This window comes from Mustela nigripes, chromosome 3 (assembly GCF_022355385.1).
Source record: "Mustela nigripes isolate SB6536 chromosome 3, MUSNIG.SB6536, whole genome shotgun sequence".
Taxonomy (NCBI): domain Eukaryota; kingdom Metazoa; phylum Chordata; class Mammalia; order Carnivora; family Mustelidae; genus Mustela; species Mustela nigripes.
The window spans coordinates 161,327,826-161,353,079 of record NC_081559.1 but is presented as its reverse complement, the minus strand read 5'-3'; the positions used below and the strand labels follow the sequence as shown (position 1 = coordinate 161,353,079).

Here is a 25,254-nt window from a genome sequence, read left to right as displayed (position 1 = left end):
AGAAGTAATTCCTTCATTGTTCAGATAATTTAAAAGTTAATGAAAATCCCCTTTTGACTTTAAGATTCACACACTGTGTAAAAGTGAATCTAAAATCATTTTTAGATTTACCCATCTTTGCTTATTTTCATTAATATGAATTCTTAAAATATGAATCTTTGTTTTGAATTCTTCTAAATTTAAAGTAACTTAGATACTAAGAGTTTAAAACAACTCATTTGACCTACAGTCAAGACTTCTGCTTGGGACCTTTTCATTAGAAAAGGATTTTTGACTCTAATTCTGCTGGATACCAAACCAAGAAACATAATCATTGCGGCTTAATTGGCAATTGAATGTAGATTGTCCTGATACATGCAGATACATACATCAGTACATGAATGTATGAGAGCACGTATATGTCAGTTTTCTTCTTGCAAGTGTTGTCTTGGCTTTTCTAAGTAACATGGTTGCTGTTGTATCTTTCTGAAATGGGTGGAATGTGTTGTTCATGCCCCTTTCCTTTGTCTTTGCTCCTTTTCACAGTGCCATGGAAAGCCATTCTCTCCTCAATCCCAACCTGCAGCAAGGGGAAGGAGTCCTGTCCAGCTTCCGAACCACATGGCAGGAATTTGTCGAGGACCTGGGCTTCTGGAGGGTGTTGCTCTTGATCTTTGTCATTGCTTTGCTATCTCTTGGCATTGCATACTATGTGAGTGGGGTGCTCCCCTTTGTGGAGAACCAGCCGGAACTGGTGCATTAAAGGAGCCCATGGGGGTGGGGCCTATGTCTCTGGCTTCCACTGTTGTCCTGAGTTTCTCAAACGTTTTCTCTTAGTGCAAGGCAGTGAGGGCTGTACATTTTTTCTTTGTGCATTTTTATGTATTGTAATCCTTTTCGAACAACGTGGTCGTTTGAACTAACCACATACCGTAGTCAAGTATACTTCATCCTAAAGCTACCTCTGACTCAGCCCAACTTGTTAGAATGCCTTCACATAGCCTTGTTTCATAAAAACGTGGAGGTGACTGAAGAATGAAAGATAAAGGAAGAGACGAGGGAGTCCTTGCTATAGAAACCTTACCCTAATATGGACCAACTAAAGTGAAGTGTTCAATAGGAGAAAGATTTTCTTATGTGATTACTTTTTTGTTAGTTGGTTGATTTGGGTTTTGTTTATTTTTGCAGGAGCCCCTTTTCTTCTTTTTCTTCTTCTTTCCTGGGAATAGGGGAAAGAATGAAACATTAAGCTTAAAACTTGAAGTGCTTTTTTTCACATCCTGTATAGCAAATCAGTATTGTGGGAAGCTGTTTGGTTTATTTTAATATTTTTAAAGTCTAGTTACAAACCGAACAGAACTCTAGAAAATTAGCTGTGTTTTCTTCAAAAATGATTGATTTGATCTTCTATTTATTTGTTTATAGGATAATTTTGATTCTCTTTTTTGTAAACTGCTTTGCTTGTTGTTAATATCTGTGAAAAAACTTAAGTTCATTTAGTTCACTTTCATGTTTCCCCTAGTGTTTTTATCAAAGATCTCCTGTTCATCAAATATTTAGTCAGGAAACACTTTTTCTACTCAGTAGTTAGCAGGGAAAGATAATTTGAACATCTGTCACTGTAATTCTGTAGTGTAATTATTGTGGAAAATTCAGCTTTACAGGCTAGCTGTGCTGTCACAACTGTACATGCAGTCCTGTTTAGAGGCCCTGTTAGAATTGTCTTAACAGTTTCATCTGTGTCAGTAATTCTCTGATGCAAGAACGGATGGAGTATTTCTGAGGTAACCATGTTGAGCACTACTGTACTGGGTGCCATTAACTCTTTATGGATGGTAATATTATGTAAATCGAAATCTGGTCCTCAAACTATATTGCAGCTTTCAGCAGTATGTTTGAAGGGCTCTTTTGTTAATGACTCTGTTATGTATAAATCATATTCTTGAGTTTTTAAAAAGTATATGAAGTTGATAATTATTCACTGAGTGTAGTCAGAAAATTGTAGTGAAAGAACTAATGGTTTTATTTTTTAGAACAAAGGCATCTAAGCTACTGCTAATTGAACTGTTGTTAGAGGTAGAAATTATAGTTTAGAGTAGGATTGGCATTTCTGTGATTCTCATTGCTTCTTGATATTTTCTCTTGTATTTATATAAGTAGGATGAGGTGTTTTCTTTCATGTGGCTTTATCCTCTCTTAAAGAACTGTTTAAAAATTCCTGATTTTACTGACTGCTTCAGGATCAGCTCAGAGAGTCTTGTTTTTAGGATAGAAACAAAATAAATAAAATACGATAAAATAAAACCCGACTTTAGAGTGGAGAACACTAGAACTCAGAATCAGAGTATATTCAGAATGAAAGCTTTGGAATTTGCTTTATGTTTGTAGATCTAAATAGCAGGATTGGTTAACATATATGTAAAGATACTGCATTTTTAGAAGATTTTAAGTGCTGATTTCTTTCTATTTTAATCTCTGCATTCAGCATTCAGTAATACTACCAATAAATGCATTTATAGTCTCTTAATCACAACCCATTTTCTTAGTGTGTCATTGTTTTCTTTTAATTTAGGACTCTTTGTAATGGGTTACAATTGCCTGTTTAAAAAAATGTTTTTTTCAAACCTGATATAACAGGTATATTGAATTTCACATATGTTTGCCTTGTAAGTGCTCTGAAACTAATTTGGGTGAATTGCTTGTGGATTCAAGAGCGACAGTAGCTACCATGATCAAGCACCTTTCTTATTTTTACTTAACGTGCCTCATCTTGTGCTGCCTGTCAGTCCCCTGACGCAAGCTACATTTTCCCATTTTGCAAAGTGAGAAAACTGACACAGGGAGCGTTGTGACCTATCCAAAGTCAGACAGATAGAACATAGTGGAACAGGGATTCCAAGCTGAGGCTCTACCCCAATTATAAGTTTCTTTTTTCCTTCTGCCCCACTGTCATACACCTAACAATGGAGTAATCTAGAACCTTGCCTGCTGCCATCACAGTAATACATTACTAAATTTTCCACCCACATTCCTAAAAACTTTCCTCCTCCTCTAATGCTCCATTTACCACATCTTCTTAGTATTACCAACCTTTAAAATTAAAGGTCTAACTCTGGCATGTTCAGAAGACCTTCCCTAGTTAACCTTGACAGCCCATTTCTCTGCCTCTTATTTCCTCATCAATTACCATACTGAATAAACAATGTTTTTTCATTTGTCTCTTATTATAAGCTTCATGAGAGCAAGGGCTTAATCCCTATTACTACCCTATTTGTCCACAGTACCTCCTATGCTGTGTAGGACTCTTTGTACACACATACTGACAGCATTGCTTTTTCACCTGTAGCTGTATTTTTTCTTTTCAGATTAAGTAGCTTTTTACCTTTCACATGTTCTAACAGGCTGCATGTGTGAATGGTGTTGTTCATTCTTTCACAGTATGCCTGCCACTTGATAGAAGAATTGCACAGTTATGAACACTGTGGCTCCTTTACTAAGAGCATGCAGGCTCATTTACCATAGGTAAAAAATATATATACACACACATATATAATTGGTGTATTCTTGCTCTAGAAGTCCAGGAACAATGCTTAACCTGTTAATGTTGTTTTGGTTTGGCTTTTTTTTCCCCCCCAACCAGGTCTTATTCTTTGTCTTGTGAAGTTGTTCATGTATGTATCAAAGTACTTTTAGCTGCAGGAAACCAAAATCCAAATTAAAAGTGGTTTAAACCATAGGAAGTTACTGACTGATACAACTGGAAGTGTAGAGGTAGAGTAGACCCCAAGGGTGATAATCCAAATTTACCTCAGTTCTCCTGTGCTTCTGGCTCTGCCCTCCTTGCTTGTTCACTTCATCTTCCAGCTGGTTCTGAGATGAGCTTAGAATTTTCAGGCCTCATATCCATTTGTAATCATGAAGAGAAAAAGAAAGAAACTGTCTGTCCTGTGGTTTTCTCCTAGGAAACTTCCTGCCAGGCGCCCAGCAAACTTGCTCTGTGTTTCATTGGCTGACATTACATCATGTTTCCTCTTCCCAAACCAACCACAACCAGGCACTGGACAGTGAAGCCTGGATTTATGAGCCAGATACTGGTGACGGTGGCAGTGATAGAACCCATATGATTGGTTTGGAGCAGTGGTTTTAGAAAAATGGTTGGAGGTTTGCTGGCAACTAGTGGGCAGGGGGGTCAGCTGTGTTTTATGTCCCATAGTACATGGGAAGGTTTAACACAATAAAGAATTGTTCTATAGGTCATGATTCTTGAATGTTCTGTTGAATATTCAGAAAAAAAAGAAAGTTTAGTTTTCTGAGCCTTAAACCCAACTCCATTTTTATTTTTTTTTAGCCTCTCTAAAACAACTGATTTTTGCATATTCTCCTTATGACATATAAAGTTGACATTGCTTACTGACAGTGAACATGTTTGAGTCCTTTTCTTTGTGCTTAGTGTTACATTACAGTATTTAAATTTTAACCTAAGTCGTATTTGAAAAAATTATATGATATTATCAACCATGTGTTAGATGTATAAGACATGTACTAAATTTTGACATCCTAAAAATTTTTTTACCTAATACATTTTATTAATTGTGTTATGTTAGTCACCATACAGTACATATAGTACATATACAGTAATGTACAATGTACATTCAATGTACATTGAATTTTCCAAGAATACAATGATGCAATCAGTGAGGGAAGATTTTACTTTATTTCATTAAAACTTGACCTAGAACTGTACCTGTCTCAGAAAATCTTGTTACCAGTGCAACTGGTGATAATTGAGTCACCATCACAGGTCTGTGTATAGGTATTGATGACTTTATTGCTTCTTGTGTGGCCGTGCCTAAGCATTTATATATTGAAATACACGTTTTATTATCAATTACTTGACCTTTATTTTGCCTTTATATTGCGTGACTTATATGAAATCACTAATTGATTTTAGCAGTTGTTACTTTTTTCTGGGACTCATATCCATACTATACCTTCTCTCATTTAGTCATCTTAATGTACCCTTTCCAAATAGTTTATCCAGGAAATAGCATTTCATAAAGTTAATAGAACACTGGGGGAAAAAAGAGGCCAGCATCTGGTTAAACTACCCTTTAAAATTGTTCAGGTCCAGGGTGCCTGGTGTGGCTTAGTCGGTTAAACATCTGCCTTTGACTCAGGTCATGATCCTGGGGTCCTAGGGTCCTAAGCAGGGAGCCTGCTTCTCCCTCTCTCTCCGCCCCTTCCCCTGCTTATACTTTCTTGCTCTCTGTCTCTTGAATAAATAAATAAAATCTTTAAAGGAAATAAAAATAAAATCGTTCAAGTCCAAACACTTCCAACTCTGCTGATCGAAGTAGGATCCTGGGATCAAAGCCCATTCCTTTGTGCTTTAAAGTAGCTTCAAAGCAGTTTTTTAGGGGTGATCTTGGCCTTGCTGTGGACACCTCTTTGGCTTCCCTCACAGCATAGATAGGTGGGCATTCTGTTCAGTCACCTTGGACTTTGCACATCAAAAATGGACAGGTCCATAGCCCAAGGAGTAGGAACTGTGTTTACCTGGCAGTGGAGGTGGCCACACACCAGTTAGATGTCAAGGAATACGATCTGGAGAACTTATTGCCAAATACTCATCAAAAACTTGCAATGGTATTTAGAGAATATTACTTGGAAGACGTTTATAGATAAGTACTGTTTAAACTTTCTGAAATTTCTATATCCGTGCTGTCCAGTGTGGTGACCACTTGTTACTTGTGGTTATTTAAATTAAATTAGAAATTCGGTTCTTCATTAACAGTTACCTGAGCCTAAAACCCAACTCCATTTTACATTTGAAAGCAAAACTAGCCACATTTCTAGTGTTCAATAGCTACAAGAGGCTAGTCTATTGAATAGCACAGATTTTTGCAGAAGTTCTTTTGGACAGCACTGTCCTAAAATCTATAGGGTCAAGTTAGATCGGTGTACTCAATTATATTGTGGCAGTGCCCACCCTAATTACTTTTACTAAACTCTTCATTAAAAGTGGTAACACAATACAATGCTTATTAACTTGCTTAATCTTTGCAAATTGCTGTTGTCCTCTCCACCTCACAGTTAAAGAAACTAAGGACCTGTGGCAGGTCAGATTAACCTACCCAAGGTCACCCAGCAGAGCTGGGATTTGAACTTGGACAGTGTGGAACTGGAGTTTCTCCTAACCATCGTGCTATGATGCCTCCCACTGTGTGAATGTGATGCTATCACTTTCAAGTAAGAATTGTCTTGAGGACTAGCCCTGTGTACCCACCCACTGCATCTATTTTAGGAGGGTTACTGAGGATGCTGTTGGCACAATTCTTTGTGATGACCCCCAAAGAGGAGCTTTTGCTTCTTCAACCATAAGCAACTGCATTTCCGCTGAGCTTTTGCTTTCATCTTATTTTCTCTATGAATTATGTAATTGATCAGGTAGACTTCCTCATTCACACTGGGTGCTGGAAAACTTAATGCCAAATTTGGGTTCCACTAGAAGTAGGAGTGCCTGGGTAGTTCAGTGGGTTAAAGCATCTGCCTTTGGCTCAGGTCTTGATCCCAGGGCTCTCTGCTCAGCGGGGAGCCTGCTTCCCTTCCTCTGTCTCTGCCTGCCTCTCTGCCTACTTGTGATCTCTGTCAAATAAATAAATAAATCTTTAAAAAAAAAAAAGAGAAGCAGTTGTAATGTTGACTGTTAATGGTGATTTATTAGATAGAACCTCATTCCTGGCTTATTTTGTATGCTCATCTTTAATTTTATTTCCCTGTTCTAAATGTTCACTTTTTATTTATGCAATTCTGTATTATGTAGGCCCCTTTAATTTTTTAGATCATGATAGCAGATGATAGTTAATTAGATCGTTATTTTTATTAATATGAATTGATAGGACTACTTGATAATTCATTAGTATGAATTGACAGCAAAACTGTCAGTTTCTGGAAAGTAACAGCAGAAAATGCACTGACTTTTGCAATGGGAAACAATAGTTTTTACCTCCTAATCAAAATACAGTTATGGTTTCTGGTGTAGCTGCAGTTGTCAGTTTACCTTATTCATACGTCTCTCTGTTCCACAAAAGGATTTAAGTTCTGCTGAATAAGCAGGTATTATTCTAAGCTTTGGAAATTGAATGTCTTGGTTCTCTTCTAGCATTCGGATGAATCATGTGAGTGGAGCCTAAATGAACATTGGGGCACCTGGGTGGCTCAGTGGGTTGAAGCCTCTGCTTTCTGCTCGGGTCATGATCCCAATGTCCTGGGATCAGGCCCCACATTGGGCTCTCTGCTCAGCAGAGAGCCTGCTTCCTCCTCTCTCCGTCTCTTTCTGCCTACTTGTGATCTCTATCAAATAAATAAATAAAATCTAAGAAAAAAAATGAACATTATAACAAGTTACTATAATCACAAAATTTTAAAGATGAAGGGACATTAGGAGTCAGGGAAGGGAAAAAGACGGAGAGGAATGGAATGACTGGTCCCACAAGTAAGAAAGGGGTAGAACGGTTGTATGAATCCAGATCTAGTGTATTACTCTTACCAGACTTGCCCGTATCCACATCTCCAGGCTCCCCATAGGCTATCAGAAATGTTACTTAAAAATACAAATATCTCCTGTTGGTTACATAAACTTTCTTGCCATGGTGTTTTGTGTACTTCAGTAGTTAACCAAAACACTGATCTAATCAGTAAGTTGATCATGTCATAAACCAAGAATGTATTTTTCTGTAACCCTATTCTGTTTGTTTATGGGGAGTCACCATAAACCTATCATCTTCTCTTGATAAACACTTTGAGAAATCTTTCACTTCTCAAAAAAAAAAAAAATTGACATCAGATAATGCACATTATCTGTAAAGCACCTTACACCATGGAAATGCTGTGGGGAAGCCAAGCAGAAGGCCCCAGAGTTGCCGTCAGAGGCACAGTGTTGCCTATTTTTCACTGGTCAGCCACAATATTTTTTCTTATTAGAACAACTAACTATTTCTTCAATCCCATTGTCTGTTGTATACTTTTAATTCAAGGTAGGAGGTTGATGGCAGAAGGACTGTGACTGTGAGCCCCGAGTTCTAAAATGCCCTGCTCGATGATGCTTCACACGGCCATTCACCACTTAGTTCTCTCATGATTCAGCCATGTTTTACGGGTGTCAAGCGGGCTCTTCAGTACATGTTCCCATGTGTCCTTTCCCACATCTCTGGTAGGAGTTTTTTAAAAAGTAGTGAGAAATGAGTGAAGATAAGAGAATAACCCAAAGTTAGAAGAAAACTATCATTGTATCTGCTTAGGACTCATTCACTTAGGGTGCTCAGTAGATTCTTCTTGCCCCCTTTTTCTTCCTAAAGGTTTTCTTTTTAATCTGGGTTATTTATTCATGTCCAAATTAGTCTAAGGATCAATGTAATATTAAGCTCTGACTTAGGGTAATTCCAACTTGAGATGTACAGTAGTTAATCTACTCTTAGGAAGAAAAAATACTAGATGGATTAATTTTTTATTTGTAGGAGTCATCACCAGTTAATGTGTGCATATATTATTTTATGATCAAACCTAGTTCAGCAAATTTCAGGTGTTTATCTTTCTCTTTTTTACAGTATTCTTTATGTGCCTTTAAAATTGTATGGTGTGCTGCGTTAGCTCTACAGAATACTTGTGTATTTTTGTATGTGTCCATAAGCCAGAAAACCTTTCTGGAGGTTAAAGAATATTTGTCAGCCTACTTCTCTTGCAGCTTCCCGGTGTAAATGGCAAGTAATTTCAGCTTTAGAAGGGTGGCATTGCAGGGTTAGTTATTTCTTCCTATAATTGGGCTAGGAGAAGGTTATTCTCTGTCACAATAAAAATTAATATTCCCTTTCTTTGGGGATTGATTTCTAAATTTAAAGACTCCAGGTCAGAGTTGGCTGGGTTTTTTCACTGAAATTTCAGCCCCTAAGAAACAAAAATAGGTTTTGGAATAGTTTCTAGGTCACTGGCACAGAAAGCCGGCAAAAAGCGCTAGCTTGCTTTGGATGGTCCTCGTTAGTCCAATTCCATCAGTACGGCCTGTTCCTTCAGCCTGTGACTCAAGTTCAGGAGGAAATAAAATGTAAGGATCCCAAAATTTGTACTCTGTAGTAAATGTTTAGTCTTGGATTCTCCTGTATTTTAGTAGAACCCCTGACTTAAAGGGTAGAGACTTATTTAATCAGATGTCAGTTCTATATTTTACCCTACTGAACTGTTCACATTCATCTGTTATTTTACTCTGTGTTCCAGTTCTGAATCAGACAGTGGAGGCTGGGCTTATATTGAAAAGCATGCAGTCTTGGGAGGTGATAGATCTCAGCTATTCTTAGTGTGGACTGACCTTGATCAAATAACATAAGCTTTCTAAGCCTCTGTCTTCATCTGTAAAACAGTTAATACCTACCTCACAGACTTAACAGTGAAGAAAAATAACTTACTTGAGAGCTGTGCGCCTGCAGGTATGTGTACCTAGCCCTTTAAGTGTTGATAGTGTTATTATTCCCATAAAGAAAACAAGGCTTAAAAAATTTAGTATGTTTCCTGAGGTCATGGAGTAGACCAAACCAAGAATCTGTCTAATTCTGGCAATTTTGTGCATAGCCATTAGAACACGGTGCTTCTCCCATTAAGTGAGTCACCACGTCTGCACGTACTTGGTACTCAGTATAGGGACCCACTATAAGTTCTCCTTTTCTCTTGGCAGAGTAAGTAATGTGGCTTATTGACTGAACTCTTGATTTTTATGTGCAAATGATCTACACTTTATTGTACAATTTCTGATTCACTGAGGATGGTTTAATAACTCCTTTTTTTTTTTTTTTTTTTAAGATTTTATTTATTTATTTGACAGAGAGAAATCACAAGTAGGCAGAGAGGCAGGCAGAGAGAGAGAGGAGGAAGCAGGCTCCCCGCTGAGCAGAGAGCCTGATGCGGGACTCGATCCCAGGACCCTGAGATCATGACCTGAGCCGAAGGCAGCAGCTTAACCCACTGAGCCACCCAGGCGCCCCTAATAACTCCTTTATTAATTAAAATTCCTGTCTGTGATTTTTTTATACCTGCAACCTTTTAAGAGCTCGTAGAACCTCTTAGGCATCATCTCATTAGCTCTGACTGTCCCTTCTCAATGAAGAAACTTCTTATCTACAAAGAGAAAGCCCAGAGATCTTTCCAGGCACAGGGAAAAGGAAAATGCACAGACTCATGACTGCTGGACTGTCCAATCTCAAATTTACATTGAGAAGGGAAGTGTACCTTTTAAACCAACTGTTGAGTTGTAAAATGCCAAATGTACACCATTTAAGACTGAGAAGGACGATTTCCATTGAGTTCCATGAAAAAATGATCTGGATGTGAGTAGCCATGTTGACTATATTCTTTCAAAAGGGGTTCTTCTTATGGAACTACTTTTGAACATAACAGAGTAAATGAGAATTACGGAAGCTTATATTTTCTTTCTAGTTGAGCTCTTTTTTCTATCTGAGAAACATGATATTTTTTCTCTCATGATTTTTGTATCTGTGATTATGTTGGCCATGTCAGATCCCCAGAGATGTGGTGATATCATTTTGCCTAATTATAAAAACGTTTCAGTGGCTGAGCTTAGAAACCCAGTATACTTCTTATGATCTTCAAAAAGCATGTGTTGGTCACATGAACTGGGAATGCACTAGATCTTCAGTTAAACCTGCAGCCATACTGGAATTCCCATTCTGGAAAGTGGCAGTCCCAGGCCCCTCCCAGGAATTCTGCCCTATCTTATTTCCCCTTTGACAAATGTGACACCTTTCCAAGGCCTGCCCTGCCCTAGCCTTGAGCTGCAGTTGGAAGAGAGAAAGACTTGAAAAGCAAGTTCTTGTTCTTTTGGTCCTGACTCAAAGAATGCTAAAAATAGAAGGGGCTGGAGCTCCCCTCGTGCAAAATTCCGATTCTCTTTGCATAGATTAAACATCTGACCCTCCTCAGAATACAACTTCTATTTAACCAGAAGTCTTATTCTTATTAGAAAGAAATCATTTTGATTCCAGAGTTAAGTGGCGAAGCCCCTTTTCTCCTGCTGATTGAGATTCTTTGTCGTCATTAATAGAGCCCTGTTACTCATACTGGGGCTTAACTTTGGTTTCCTGGTTTACAGCTGCTCAAATAGCATTTCCATCTGTGGAATAAATATAGGTGGTTAACTTATTTCACACATCAGCCTTTTAAAATATGTATATGTGTATGATGTTTCTTGATAATTTAATTTGGATAAGATAAATTGTAACAGACTGTTGCTTCTGGGGCTTCTGAGTTGCAGGAATGGATATGAAGGGACATGCATGCATTCCAAGGGACATGCAAACACACAACTTGTTCTCTCTACCTCACTATTTGCCAGGCTTATATAAAAACAAAATAAACAAGGCACATCTTTCCACAGGCATCCTGTGTTTGTGATTGGGAGACAGAATGGCTTAGTGGTAAGCACGTGGGCCTTCAAGTCGGACCTGGCTTTGGATCTCAAGCTTACCGCTAGAGTGGAGTGGTCTTGGTCAGGTTGCCTACTCTTCTCCCCTAGCTTCAGCTTCACAATCTGTTAGATGAAAATAGTAACACTAACCAGAGGCTCAAATGAGATAAGCAAATGCTGGACGCAGGGTCTGGTAACTGTCAGTTATTAGTGTATTTATGTGATTAGTTCCATTTAGGCCAACCACTACCTAGAACTGAGCCAGCCCGCAATGCTACACTTCAGGAGGCATTTAAAAGGACAACTTCTGTTTTCTTATAATTGGTCAGGCCCTCAGGCACTGGCTGATTGGATTCCAGGATGACTGGATGGCTTCCTCTCTGAGCTTTCTTCAAATAATACCTTAATTATTAGCTCAAGAGGGGGTTGACCACAGTCTCTGCCAATCTCCCAAAACCTTCCCTGCAGGAAGCCCAGAAATTTGAGGAGCTACAGAGCACTTCCCATCCAATGTTGAGAGATCTAAGGCAAGAACTGGAGAAGCAGGACCTGTGCTTGCCAGGTCCAGACATTCATCCCCTTGTTTGGTCCCAGTTCTACTCCGTAGAGTAGCAGAACTGAGATTTTTTTTACCCTCCCCACTTCTACAGAGAAGGAAACTGAGGCCTGGAAGCTTTGCAAAACAAACAGAAGCTGAGTCCAGACTATCTAGCCTCCAGGTGCTCTCTGTACCTGGCTCTTACCACCTGAGCATTGGAAGCCAAGAAAGGAGGGACACAGACATCAGTATCCCCGTGCCTGTATCCCCACAGCATGACTGTGTTAATGGAGCTGCATCTCCATAGAGAAGAAGCAGAGAGACCTCACCGCCAGGCCCCTCCTGTCTATTCCTGTCCTGCAGTCCACCTGGCGTTATCTGTGGCCTTCCCAGTTCCTCCAGCTGAGCCCAGAGGACCATCCCCTTTGCTGGGGCAGGATGCACCCTCCACAAAGTAGATCACATGCATCTGATCTTGAACAAAAGGCTTCGACCGTGTCTGAAATGACAACTCCCCAGTGGGTGATGTCATGCTGTTTTGTCTCCATAGACTGTGGGGATCTGATTTCAGTTGTGAAGAAAAATGGTCTGGGGAAGAAAGTTACTTCATTTGGAAAATTCCGAGAAGCCATAAATACAGTTTGCAGCTGATGAAAGCACATTCACAGGCAGACAATAGCTTTGGGATGGAAGAAGAGCCCTCTTGAGAGGCCAGGCCTTTCACCCCCACCCACGGCCAGCAGTGGCCCTGCTTCTCCCAGGCTTCTGGCAAGATGGAGAGCAATCCCTCTCTCTGCTCAGGAGACTCTCTGTATCCCAGTGGCAGGTTGGCTAGGGACAGATTTTCCCTGGTTCTCATCCTAAATTGCCTCTTGCCCAGTTCATCCTGGAGTGTCTGGCACAGTTGGGTCCACCTTCCTATCCGAAATGGTTGACCTGCATTTCTGAGTTCTAAAAGCAAATTAAAAATAATATTTTGTTTTGTTTTCATTTCTTACTCACTTTCTAGCCTTGGAATCTCTCTTGAATCTTTTTCACTTTGCATATTCTTTTCTCTTTTTCATACAGTTGGCACGGTAGGAAAGAGGGAGAAAACAGAGGATGAAATTCTGTTTTGCTTTTCATAAGAAATTTAAGAGTATAATTCCTAGTCCAGATCCTCAGGCCTGAGTCAAGAAGGAATATAACCATTGCCAGGAAAGACCAGAGGCAGAGAGCTTAGAACTGGGGGTAAGTTTTCAAGAGATGTTGCATCCCCCTGACAAGCTCCCCCACCACACACAATAATATAAAAACAATATGACAAGATTACAGAATTTGGGGAGATCAGAGAAAGTTTTCCTAATCTATCCCTTCCTTTCATCATTGTATCTTCCTGGTGCCAGGTCCCTAGTTCACTGAGTCCCTCATTCTGTCTTTCCTATTCCCACAACCCCCAGCTTTGGGGCACCCTTCTCTTGGGGTTTGGCCTCCTAGAAGTCCATGGTCTTCCCAGACCACAGGAGCTGTTTTTTCCTGAAACCCACCCACAGCCTCCGATTTCCATCCCCAAATTGGTTCCTAGAGATGACGAGCCCCTTGTGTTTAGTCCTGAGAAGGGGAATCCCTTACCTTTGGCCCTCAACCTGGGTGCCTCCTGCACAGGTCTGCCCCAAGTACCTGCAGCCCTACCAGCTGCCCATCTGCAAAGTCTGAGCTGGGCCCCTGTGGTGCAGACACTGCCCCAGGCCTGGCAGGCCCCACTTGGTTCCTGCCTCCACCCCCCGTGAGCCTCAGTGACCTGCCAGACTACAGGTTCAGGCTCTTGGAAGGAGAGTCCAGTTCCTAGAGTTGGTGCAAGTACAGTGTCAGAGGAACCTTGGGTGGAGACCACATGTGTCCTTTGGGGGGTTCTCAGTCCCTCAGGCACAGCATCACCAGATAACAGAAGAATAAAAACAAAGCCAAAGCTTCTGGGAAAGTCCCCATTAACCCAATTAGCCAAATCCTGAAGGGGCTTTTGTCTTAATGGAATTTGACTATATCTCAATATTACTTGAAATTTAAAAAAAAATCAATTCACATTTAGGAAATGTGGATTTTAAGCTCCTGGGATTTGATTTCTAGACATGAATAGTTTTGCCTCATAGATCAGTGTTGCCCCATAGAAGTACAATAAAAGCCAACTGAGTAATTTTAAATCATCTAGCAGCCACATTTTTAAAAAGCAGTAAGAAACAGATGAACTTAATAGTATATTTTATTTAACCCAGTATGTCCAAAATAGCAACATGGAGTCAATATTGAGAACTATTAATGAGATATTATATATTCTTTTTAGTGCTAAGTCTTTGAAACTTTACTCTTTCAACATACCTCATTTTGGACCAGCCACTTTTCAAGCACTCAGTAGCCACATGGGGCTAGCGGCTGCTGTGCTGGGTAGTGCTGTTACAGGCAACTGTCATCTCTCCTGCGAAGGTTCCCTGTGAGAGAAGATCCTGGCAAGTAGGCCGTGGCTCTGAGAACACAGCCACTAGAGGCTGGCATCTGTCAGAGAGCATAGGGTACAACCAAATGCAGTGGAGGAGTCCATTAGAAAGCAAGTGCTATGGGGACAAAGGAAAAATAGAGCAAGATAAGGAAATAAGTGCTGGGGTGCGTCAGGTTGTAGTATTAAAGAGAGTAGGCCTCCAAGAAGGTGAGATTTGAGCAAGTCTGTATGCAAGAGCTGAAAGAGAAGTTGGCCTGTAGAGCATCTTCACAGGACAGCTAGAGCAAAGGCCCTCGGGTGAGCAGGCATACACCTGGCATGTTTGAGAAATAGCAGAGACACCATTGTGTCTGGTGAACAATGAGCCAGGGAAAGAGTATTAGGAGATGAAATCACAGAGGTAAGATGGTGAGGGGCTAGATCATATCAGGCCTGACAGGCCATTGAAAGGACTTCGGCTTTTATTCTGAGCAAGAATCACTATAGATTTTTGAATGACATGATCTGACTTAAATTTGAACAAGGTCACTCTGGTTGCCATATTGAGAATAGAGTGTAGGAGGGCAAGCGTGGAAGCAGGAGGACCAGTTAGGAGTTTATTCCAAGGTAATGGCAGTTGGGCCAAGGTAGTAGTAGGGAACATGACAAAGAATACATGCCTTATGGATATATTTTCAAGGTAGAACCAGTGGAGTGTGAGAAAAAGAATAGTCCAGGGAGCACCTGGGTGGCTCAGTGGGTTAAGTCGCTGCCTTCGGCTCATGTCATGATCCCAGGGTCCTGGGATCGAGTCCCGCATCGGGCTCTCTGCTCAGCAGGGAGCCTACTTTCTTCTCTCTCTCTCTCTGCCTGCCTCTCTGTCTACTTGTGATCTCTGTCTGTCAAAAAAACAAATAAAATCTTTAAAAAAAAAAAAAAAAAAGAATAGTCCAGGATGCCTCCTAGGATTTTGGTTTGCATAAAAATCTGTCATGGCATCTATGGGGGTAGAAAAGGCTACAGAGGTACAGGCTTATGGGAGAAGTTAGGAGTTCAGTTTCAAATGTGTTTAGTATGAGGTGTCTGTTAAACATCCAAATAGAAATGTCAAGTAGGCAGTTGGAATTACGAAGCTAGAATTTGAGAGGTAGGTCTGGGCTTAAGATACAAATTTGAGAATTTTCAGCATATGCTTAGAATTTAAAGCCCTGAGATTCAATGAAATCAAATCATATGAGTACATACAGGAAGAGCAGCCTAAGGCACTCCCAACAGTAGATGGTTGGAAGATCAGGAGAACCAGCGAGGGATACAGAGAAAGAGTAATCCGAGATGGAAGGAAAACCAAGAGACTGTCATGTCCTGGAAACCAAAGGAAAAGAGAGTGTCAAGGAAGAAATGGTGAGCTGGATGGGATGTCCTGACCGGTCAGGTCAGATACGAGAAATGAGAACTGACCGTCGGATCTAGCAGCCTGGAGGTCACTACAGTCCTGATGGAGCAGTTCCATGCGTGATGGAACAAAACAGGTGTGGACAAGGGGAGAGTCTGTGGGGCAGAACTGCAGACAACTCAGCCTTGCAGAACAGCTGGTGGGGTGAGTGGGAGCAAGAGAAAGCGTTTTTTTAAAAATCAACTTTATTGAGGCATAATTTAAATTTACGTCTGAAGTATACAGTTCGGTGAGTTTTGACAAAAGTAGACACCCATGTAACCACCACAACAATCAAGATATATAACACTTCCACTACCCCAGAAATTCCCTCATGCCCCTTTATAGTCAGTCTCTCCCACCCCCGCCTCCCAATCCCCAGCCCCAGGCAACCACTGTTTTGTTTTTTGTTGCTGAGCTTTGTTTCACCTTTTCTAGAATTTCATATAACTCGAATCATAGTGGATGTACTTCTGTGCCTGGGTTCTTTTGCTCAGCATGTATCAGTAGTTCTTCCTTTATATCATTGAGGAGTATCCTGTTGGACAGATAGACCACAATTTGTCTACCCATTCTGTTGTTGTTGGACATGTAAATTTTCTAGGTTGGGGCTGTTATGATTAAAGATGCCAAGAACATTTGTATACAAGGCTTTGTGCGGACATAAATTTCACTTCTTTTGGGTAGGTATATACCTAGAAGTAGAACTGCTTTATCATATAGTAAAGTATGTTTAATTTTATAAGAAACTACAAAAATGTTTTCTAAAATGACAATGTAATTTTATATTCTTACCAGCAATGTATGATTTCCAGTTGCTTCATGGATTTACCAACACTTAGTACTGTCAGTCTTCAAATTGTAGATGAAGATTTTTGTGGAGGGGGAATAGACTTTTGATTTTAGAATAGCTTTGTGTTCATAGACAAGTTGCAAAGACAGAACAGAGAGTTCTGGTACACCCTTTGCCCAGCTCTACCCAATGTTACCTTCTTATAAAGCCATAGTATATTTGTCAAAACTGTCATTGGCACAATTCAAGTAGCCCCACCATGGCCTCTACCCACAGCTCACCAGTTTTCACACTAATGACCTTTCTCTGGATCAGGAGACTTTCTCTACTTTCTGGAAGCCACTCACTGAGTCTAGCTGACCCTCAGGGAGAGGGGATGCAAGTTCCAGCTCCTGGAGTGGGTAGTATCTACATGTATTACTTGGAATTCTTCTCTAAGGAAGATTTCCCCTTCCCCTTTATTTCTTTGTTGAATCATTTATTACAGAGAAAACTTTCTTTTTAAAAGATGAGAAAATAACAGTGCATTTGTATGTTGGTAGAAATGATCCAATAGAGAGCAAAATATTGTGGGAGTTTCTTTAGTTTTTTCAGCAAATGTTGAAAATTTTTTCACTGTTAAGAGTTTCTATTGGGTCTTTTCTCATGTCATTTTAAACATCACATTTTCCTGTAATTGTTTCCATAGGCCTCACTGGAAGTCAGAGGAGTTGTGGAGGTCAGGGCAGAGTTTTCATAGATGGCCCAGGCGTTAGGTCTGTTCATCCAGCAGAACTCCTTGGTACTTGTCAAAGGATGGCTCCTCTCCCCAGCCTTCACACTTTCTAACGTCTCCCTCCTCAGCCCACAGTAGCCCAGGCAAGACAGAGAACTCCAGAACTGGGAAAGAGCCTGTGTTTCCCCTGGGTAGGAAGGAGCCAGACATCTGTCACAGGGATCTGTGGCAGCTGGAGCCCTCTCAAGGGGACTCTGGGGGCTGATAGAGTCTGAGGGGGAGAATTCTAGGGGAAGGAAAAAGCAGATGGAGCTGCTTGGCTCCAACTCAGAATCCAGAACAGTGGGCTCTATTTCTTCCATCCCCTCATTGGGAGGACAGAGCTCTGAGGACAATAGTCAAGGCTCTGAGCCCCAGTCCAGTGTGGGGGGTTGTTCCAAGAAGAACCCAGGGCAAGATGGGGGGAGGATGAGATATGAATGACCTTAGAGGTTCGGGTTAGAAACTCAGTGCTGGAAGAGATACCTGAGGAGAGAGGCCCAACAGGCCTTGGAAGGGACAGGGGCCACTGCCAGCCAGCATACCAACCCCACTTCCCCATCCCAACCCCCCAATCCCTACACACAGAGACTCTCATCTGACCTCCAACTGGGGAACCCCAGACCCACACGCCTAAGACTGCAGGGTGTGGAGGTGGTGGAGAGAGTGGTTGTGACAAGAGGTGACGTATTTTGGGCTGCAGAAATGATCTCCAGGCTTGTATTTTGCAGAGGCCAGTGGTATGGTGTCTACACAGATACAGATATTTGTAGGTGAATCAATCCATACCCTGCCGTGACAGCAGAAGCCCCGCCACCATAAAAGAAGGTGGTAAATTCCCTCTCATTCAGAGAATGCCTCTCTCTTCTCAACCAGCTGCCCACGGGTTTCTCATCAAGATAGTAATTAATTGTACAGGGAAGGGAACTTACCCTGGGGAAATTCCCACTTCCTCCCGAGAACAGTGTGCACAGTGTTAACCTCGGTGGGTAAGAATCCCCCTGCTCCCCAAAGGCTGCTTTTCTCTTTGGAAGCCTGCAGCCACTCTAGGTCTTATCCAGACCTTCTGTACAAGTCTGAAAAATGCCCAGGGAAGACCTGGGGGTGAGCTCAAAAGCACCAATAACCTGATTCATAGGAACAGATATGATAACGTTCTTTCTGCCCAGCATCTCCTTCTGACGGCAGCCCTTAGGTTTTCCTTTGGGGTGGTAGCTCTTCTCTCCTGTCCATGTGCTTCCACAGGCACAGGCTGCCGGGATGGACACGGGCTGAGCCAGTCAGAGCCTTGGGCAGGTACTGCTAGCCTGGAGTCCAGGACAGAGCCTGCCTGAGGACGGAGTTGAAGCCGAGGGAGCACTTGGCTCCAGCTGGTCTTCTCAGTTACAGATCAAGCAAATTTCTTTCCTGTCTTCCTCCCTCCCTCCCTCCCTCCCTCTCTGTCTCCTGCCCACCTCCCCCACTCCCACTACCTTCCCTTTATTTTGTCTCGGTCCAGCTTGTGGTGTTTATCTCTTGCCCTAGAATTGTTCCAACAAATACCTTAATGCCATAGCCACCTCACGTGCCTGCCTGCGCCCCCTCCCCTATGCCCCAACACTGTCTGAGAAAGCTTCAAACTCTGGTTTTTCTCAGGTGCCACAGGGCTACTGCAGGAACCATCCCACGGGTCCAGCCCACAGTCCCTTTTGTCCCCTACAGAATAAAGCAAGAATGTATTTTTTTAAACTGAATACAGGTGTCTTTCTAGTATACAAGAACTTATTGTTTTAATTAGAGAAAAGGGGGAAATTATTCATAATGCAGCTGCCATGAGGATTTTAGCTTATTTCCTTGCAAATGTGTCCCTAGTACACATGGACATAGTTGTAGCCCGAATGCACACACAAAATGCACCTGCCTGCAGCAGCCTGGCGTTGGCAGTAGCGTTTCTCTCTTTCTGTGGTTTTTCACTGTCTCTGTTCTCAACAGCTCCCCTTCTCAAAGGTCCAGCCTTGAGACTGGAGAGTCAAGATCTCCCCTAGTATAAGGTAAACCTGCTTGTTCAGGTGAGGACTATTCCTAACTCTTTCCAGAAATCTGGCTAGCCTCAGCTGGAGTTGGACACTGATGCCAGGGTCGCACTCCTAGGCAGTCTGCTTCAGGGGCTCTGGGGTGGGTTCCAAGAATGTGTATTTCTGAGTAGTTGCCACATGATCCTAATGCTGCAGGTCTCAGTATGCAGGGTTTACCTGGAAGCTAAAATGCATTTGCTATTCAGGTGACCTGTAGGCCCATTCCAGTTCAAGAAGCCCAGATAGAGACATGCCCCAAGTTTCAACTTAATAGTCACTTACTAAACACTACCTCGTGCCTCTGTGGTTTTTCAGAAGCCTACCTTTTTCTTGGGGGTGAAGTTTCCAAGTGGGGTAGGACCTTACAACTTCACACCTAAAGCCCCTGGGAACCCCCAATTTCACATAACCTAAAAAAGGAGGGTTATGGGGCGCCTGGGTGGCTCAGTGGGTTAAGCCTCTGCCTTTGGCTCAGGTCATGATCTCAGGATCCTGGGATTGAGCCCCACATCGGGCTCTCTGCTCCGCGGGGAGCCTGCTTTCTCCTCTCTCTGCCTGCCTTTCTGCTTACTTGTGATCTCTGTTTCTCAAATAAACAAATAAAATCTTTAAAAAAAAAGGGGGGGGGGTTATGTGAGGGTTTCTTTCACTGTTTTCTTATAACCCTCTCCTGTTGGTTGGAGATGAAGAGGCAGGCTGTGGGGGTTTGGAACCTCAGGTTAGTTTCATATTTATTGAGTGTTGGGGAATCTAAAAATAAATGAAACATGGTCCTTGTCCTCTAGGAGCTGATGGATAATGGAGAGGTAAACACTAAATAAATAAATGCTCATAAGCTGAGAAGAGTGGGGCAGAAGAAAGCAGTGTTCCCTGGGAGCACAGAGAAGGAGCACTCAGCTGGCCGTATGGGATGGGGAAGCTGAGCCGAGCAGAATTTTGCAGTCCTTTAGCCATGAAGGAGTATGGGAAGGGCAAAGGAACAGTGAAAGCCAGGGGCCCTGAGACATCCTGGTGCTGTCAGGTGTAGGATGGTGAGAGACGGAGCTGGGGGGTGAGGTGGGCCTGTTGTAGACCCTCTGAGCTGAAAGGACACTTTAGAACCTCCCATACCTCTGGTCCTCTGGCCCAAGAACCTGACATGGAGCCAGCATAAGACTATTGGAGGATTTTGAACCAATCCACTGAGTGGAATGACTTGGTTTCCCTTATCATTTATAATTTCACCCCAGAGGCACCAAGTTTGGGTAATAATTGTGAGGCCTTCACATACCTAGCCACCACAAGATCTCACGAATGGCTCCTGCAGCTGAAACCACATGTCTGCTTAAGGATGAGGACAATGGGTTGGGTTGGGTTGTTAGTAATAAAGAACCAGATAGCAATGAGTTTATTGAAATCCAGTCATAGTTCCTCCAGAAGGCAGTCCAGGATTCATACAGGGGCCATGTGGTCAAACTCAAGAACTTCTAGTGTTCAAATCCATCATCCTTGACTGCCTTGCTGCTCAGAGTGTGAGAACCGGTTAGAAAAATGGGAAGGGCCTGCTCCAGACCTGCTGAGCCACAGCCTGCATTATAATCCATCCCCAAGTGACTTAAACACCTATAATTGAACAAGCTGGGCATATCCTCACTGCAAGGAAAGATACCACACACCTTGGGCAACGGTGGACCATCTCAGTAGGAAGGGGTTTGACAGGACATGCAGGACTTGGCATTTGGTTGAGTGAATTTAGGGAGGACCCAAGAAAGCAGTCATTTGCTCTGGTTTGGGTTTTGCCAGGAAATGGGATAGTTCTATGACTGAGTATCTTAGTAAATCTTATCGATAAGGAGGGTAGATGTGACCCAAGCTAAATGTGTAATTGGTAAAGAAGTAGCCACCACTCCCTATTAGCAAGGAAAGGAAGGCATTTAGTATTTTGTGGTGGTTTTTGTCTATTCTTAAATAAAATTATGAGGCAGTCCATTTGACTCGCTTCAAAATAGTTGCAGAGTGACTTTGACTGATGGCACTCTGTGAGATTGTTTATGTCCAACAAGAAAACGTCTAGGCCAGCTTCAGACAAATTAAGGCCTAGCTGAATGTGTCAGGCCAGTTCCCAGATGTCAGGAGCTACTTTCTCCTTTCTCAACTTTAAAGACTGAGAGTTAGTGTTTTAGAGTGTGGCTTCCTTTTTCAAGGTTATTTCTTGGGCCATATGGTTGCTAGAGCACCAGCAATCATAGTAGTATTCCAGGGACAGGGAGGGGAGAGTTGAGAGCACAGTTCCCAGCTCCGTTTAAGAAGCTGCATCCAGCTCCTTGCATTTATACCTCATTGGCTCTCCCTAGTTTCAAGAGCACTGGGAAATTTAGATCTTTAACTGGCTGTGTTGCTGCCCTTCCCCCAATTAGGGACTTTTCAGTAAGGCAGAAGGGGAAATTGGGTACTGGGTAGGCTACTGGCAGTCTCTCTCAGACAAGGAAGACTGAGCTCAGGAATGGGGAAATTCTGGGCCCAGGAGGGTAGCAGGATTTTATCTTCCCCTCCAGCAACCAGAGCTGGCCAGTCACAGTGAAAAAGAATCAGGAAGTCTCTAGTGTCTGCAAGAAATTCTTAATAAAGGTAGAATTTGCTTCTCAAGTCTTCGATACCCCTGGCTGGGAAAGCAAGAGTGCTGTAAATATACAAGCCAGAACTGCCCCCACAGCCACAGGTGGGAGAGCTATTGGAACGAGAAGGACATCTGTGAGAAGAGTCAGTCTGCTCCGTTAGAAGGCTTTCTCCCAACCCTAGGGAGATGAACAGTGGGAGGAGGGGAAGACGACTCCTCAGAACAAGGTATGGGAGCTAATGAGATGGAGGCATGCCTTCGCTTTTATTCCATACACTAACCCAATGCCCAGGAGTCCCAGAGGTCACCGGCCGGAACACACAGCAGCATCACACTGATGCCAGGTCACAGTGATGCACCCTAGCTCCACACCACAACACACACACCACCACCTGAAGTAGAACGGCACTTCCTTCCGAGTGCCCCCATCATTTCCCAGAAGCCCCAAAGGGACCCTTCCCCCAAAGGGACCCAATATGCCAGCTGCCCGCTTCCTCACCTCGTTGAACACATTTGCTAAGCACCTTCGAGACCCCAGGCCCTGTGCCAGACACAAATGATTCAGGTGTCCGTGAGACAGATGCATCCTTACCACAGAGAGCTGACAGCTCACTGTGGAAAACACACAAGAATCTACTAGACATAGTTACAGATTGTGCAAATGCTGTGTGAAAGACAAAAACCTGGCAGTGACCAACAGGAACTAGGGTATTCCTTGAAAATACCCCGAGCAGCCGGGGGTGTTCCCACCTCAGAGCACAGCTGCTGTTCTTTCTGCAGGAACAAGTTTTCCCCTACAGTCCCCATGACTCACTCCCTCGCTTCCTTCAAGTCTTTGTTCAAATGTCACCTTCCTAAAGACGCCTTCCCCGACACCCACCCCCAGCCCCCGCTCTCCCTACTTCCTGGCCTTACTCTGTGTTCTCCACAGGTTTACCATCTACCGTCTCACATGTGGGTTAGCTGTCTACCCTCCCCTCCACTAATAGTTTGTTCTGTGACATCAGGGTTTTGTGTTTGTCACTGTCCCCCGTGTCCATAAACAGTACATGTGACCAGGCTTCGGTGAAGGTGTGTTGAATGAAAGAATGAATGAATGAGTGAGTCAGCACAAGAATGGAGCAGTCAGGGAGGGCCCCTTGCGCCCTTCCGCCCAGGAGGCAGAGAAGCCTGAGAGACAGTGATTTGATTTCTGTTTTATTACCAGTCATCTGGCTGTTTGGGGCAGAATGGCTTTGAAAGAGCTAAGCATGGCAATGGAGAGGTGGACAGGGTAGGAGGCCACTGCAGTGGCTGAGGCAGAGAAGTCAGCCGGACATGGCCCTGTAGAAAAGTGGGCAGTCGAGAGCCTTTTTGGAGGTGGACGGGATAAGACTTTGAGTTGTGCCCCTGAGCGGGCTGGGGAGGTGGGGGGTGCTGGCCTCCGCTGCTTGAGATGGAGCAGATGGGAGGAAGAACAGGTATGGAGGAAGCCAAGCATTTCCCTCTCCTGCTCTGCCCCCACTGTGGACCTCTGTAGCCCTGAAGAGACTTGCAAAGGGTCTCAGTGCTGCTGCTGGGACAGAGTCCCCCAGGGAAGGCCCATGGCCCTGCCAGGTTGGGCCCTGATCCCTGCTGAGGCTGCCAGTCCTTGGGGAGCAGAGGGTATGCCCAACCCCTGCTGGCCCTTGCCCCTCCAGGGTATGTGGGGACTAAGGGAGCAGATCTGCCCCTTCCCATTCTCTCTCTCCCCTTCCAGCACCCACAGCTCCAACCTGAGCTACCCAGTTCAGCTGCCTGGAAGACCCTGCTACACAGGCCAGTGTCCACAGGGTTGAGGCAAATAGTTAACTAGCAGGGCAGCAAGCACCACATTCACTCAGGACAGGGGCCCAGATAACCATCAGCCCCCCACACACCCTCACCAAACCCCAAACACCAAGTTGGAAGGAACAGGATGGTCAGACTCCCCAGAACCCTGAACCCAGCGGGTGACAGACCCCCAAGGGTCAGCCCAACAGCCTTCTCCAAGGGCTCTGTCCCCACTTCCAAGGCAAACCAAAATGGCCTCTGAGGAGCCCATATGCCACCGCACTGAGTCCAGTCTCCTCAAGGTTTGCACCTTATCCCTTTCTCCACTTCCGTTCCTGCCCCTACCTTCCCATTCCCAGACATTCTCTGACACCATCCCTACTCTGCCTCTTCTCCTTCTTTGTGTTTCATTTCTGGGTTCTTTGGCATCTGCATCCTTATTTCAGGATTTGGGACTATGTCCTTCAGCTCCTGGCCTTTTTAATTCCTAGAGGTAAGAGGGCACTTGTTACATGCCCACAGAGTGAGGGTGGCGAGCACAGACTACCCCAGGCAGAAGGTGTGCTCAGGTCCCATCTGCCACGTGTGGCCTTGGGCAAGGAACTTAACTTCTCTGTGCCTCATTGATCAAGAAGGTATTCATGCCTCTTTGAGAGGTTCCTGGAAGAATTGGATGAAACCCTGTTTGTGAAGAACACAAACAGGGTTTGTGTTTGCCCTGTGCTCAGTAGGAACTCTAGAGAAATCAGCCATTATTCTCATGAGACAAGTCCCTGTGATATCTAACAACACACCAGGCATTCAGGAGGTGCTCAGTAAGTGCTCAGCGGGTAAATGGGCTGAATCTCTGTTTTTAGCTGCTTCACACTAGTTATATATTAGGGCATCTGTTTCTATTTCTCTATGGACTTGGGTCACAGCTGTGGGACTGGAGAAGCACAAGGCTGATGTCTTATTTCCTTAGAGCCTGAGCCAGCAAAGAGACAGGCAGGTCAAGTTTCCAGATAAGTGTAGACATTGGCTTTGGGCCCCTCTCAAGGGGTGGAGAGAAACTTTCTCATAAATATGTTCACAATTCCTCCCCTCTTTTCCTCGCAGACATCCCTAAAACAAGGGCAGTCTCTGTGGCAACCCTCTGCTTCAAAGACAGATTCTAGAAACTCTCTGAAGACCCTTCAGGTCCCACATGACCTGTTGCAGTGGCTGAGGCTCTGTCAAGGAGTGGTGTGGTCATCGTGATACTTCACTTATTGACCTTGGGGTTCCAGGTCCTGGAGCCAGCCGTTTTATATACATATGTCCCTTGTATCCTCATGAAAACTCCATTCTACAGTTAAAGAGACTAAGACTTGGCAAGGTTTAAGAAAAGTGCTCAAGGCCACACAGTTGGCAAAT

At 43.3% G+C, this 25,254-nt stretch overlaps 1 protein-coding gene across 2 annotated transcripts in view; it reads left to right on the top strand.

Moving 5' to 3' along the window:
- ANKRD46 (ankyrin repeat domain 46) overlaps window positions 1–2,512 on the top strand; it is a 33,860-nt gene extending 31,348 nt beyond the window's left edge. For both annotated transcript variants that reach the window (XM_059394932.1, XM_059394933.1), the window contains exon 5: window positions 526–2,512. In XM_059394932.1, the coding sequence (XP_059250915.1) occupies window positions 526–742 (217 nt within the window). In that variant the 3' untranslated portion in view covers window positions 743–2,512. The remainder of the gene's footprint in view (window positions 1–525) is intronic.
- The last annotated feature ends 22,742 nt before the right edge of the window (window positions 2,513–25,254 follow it).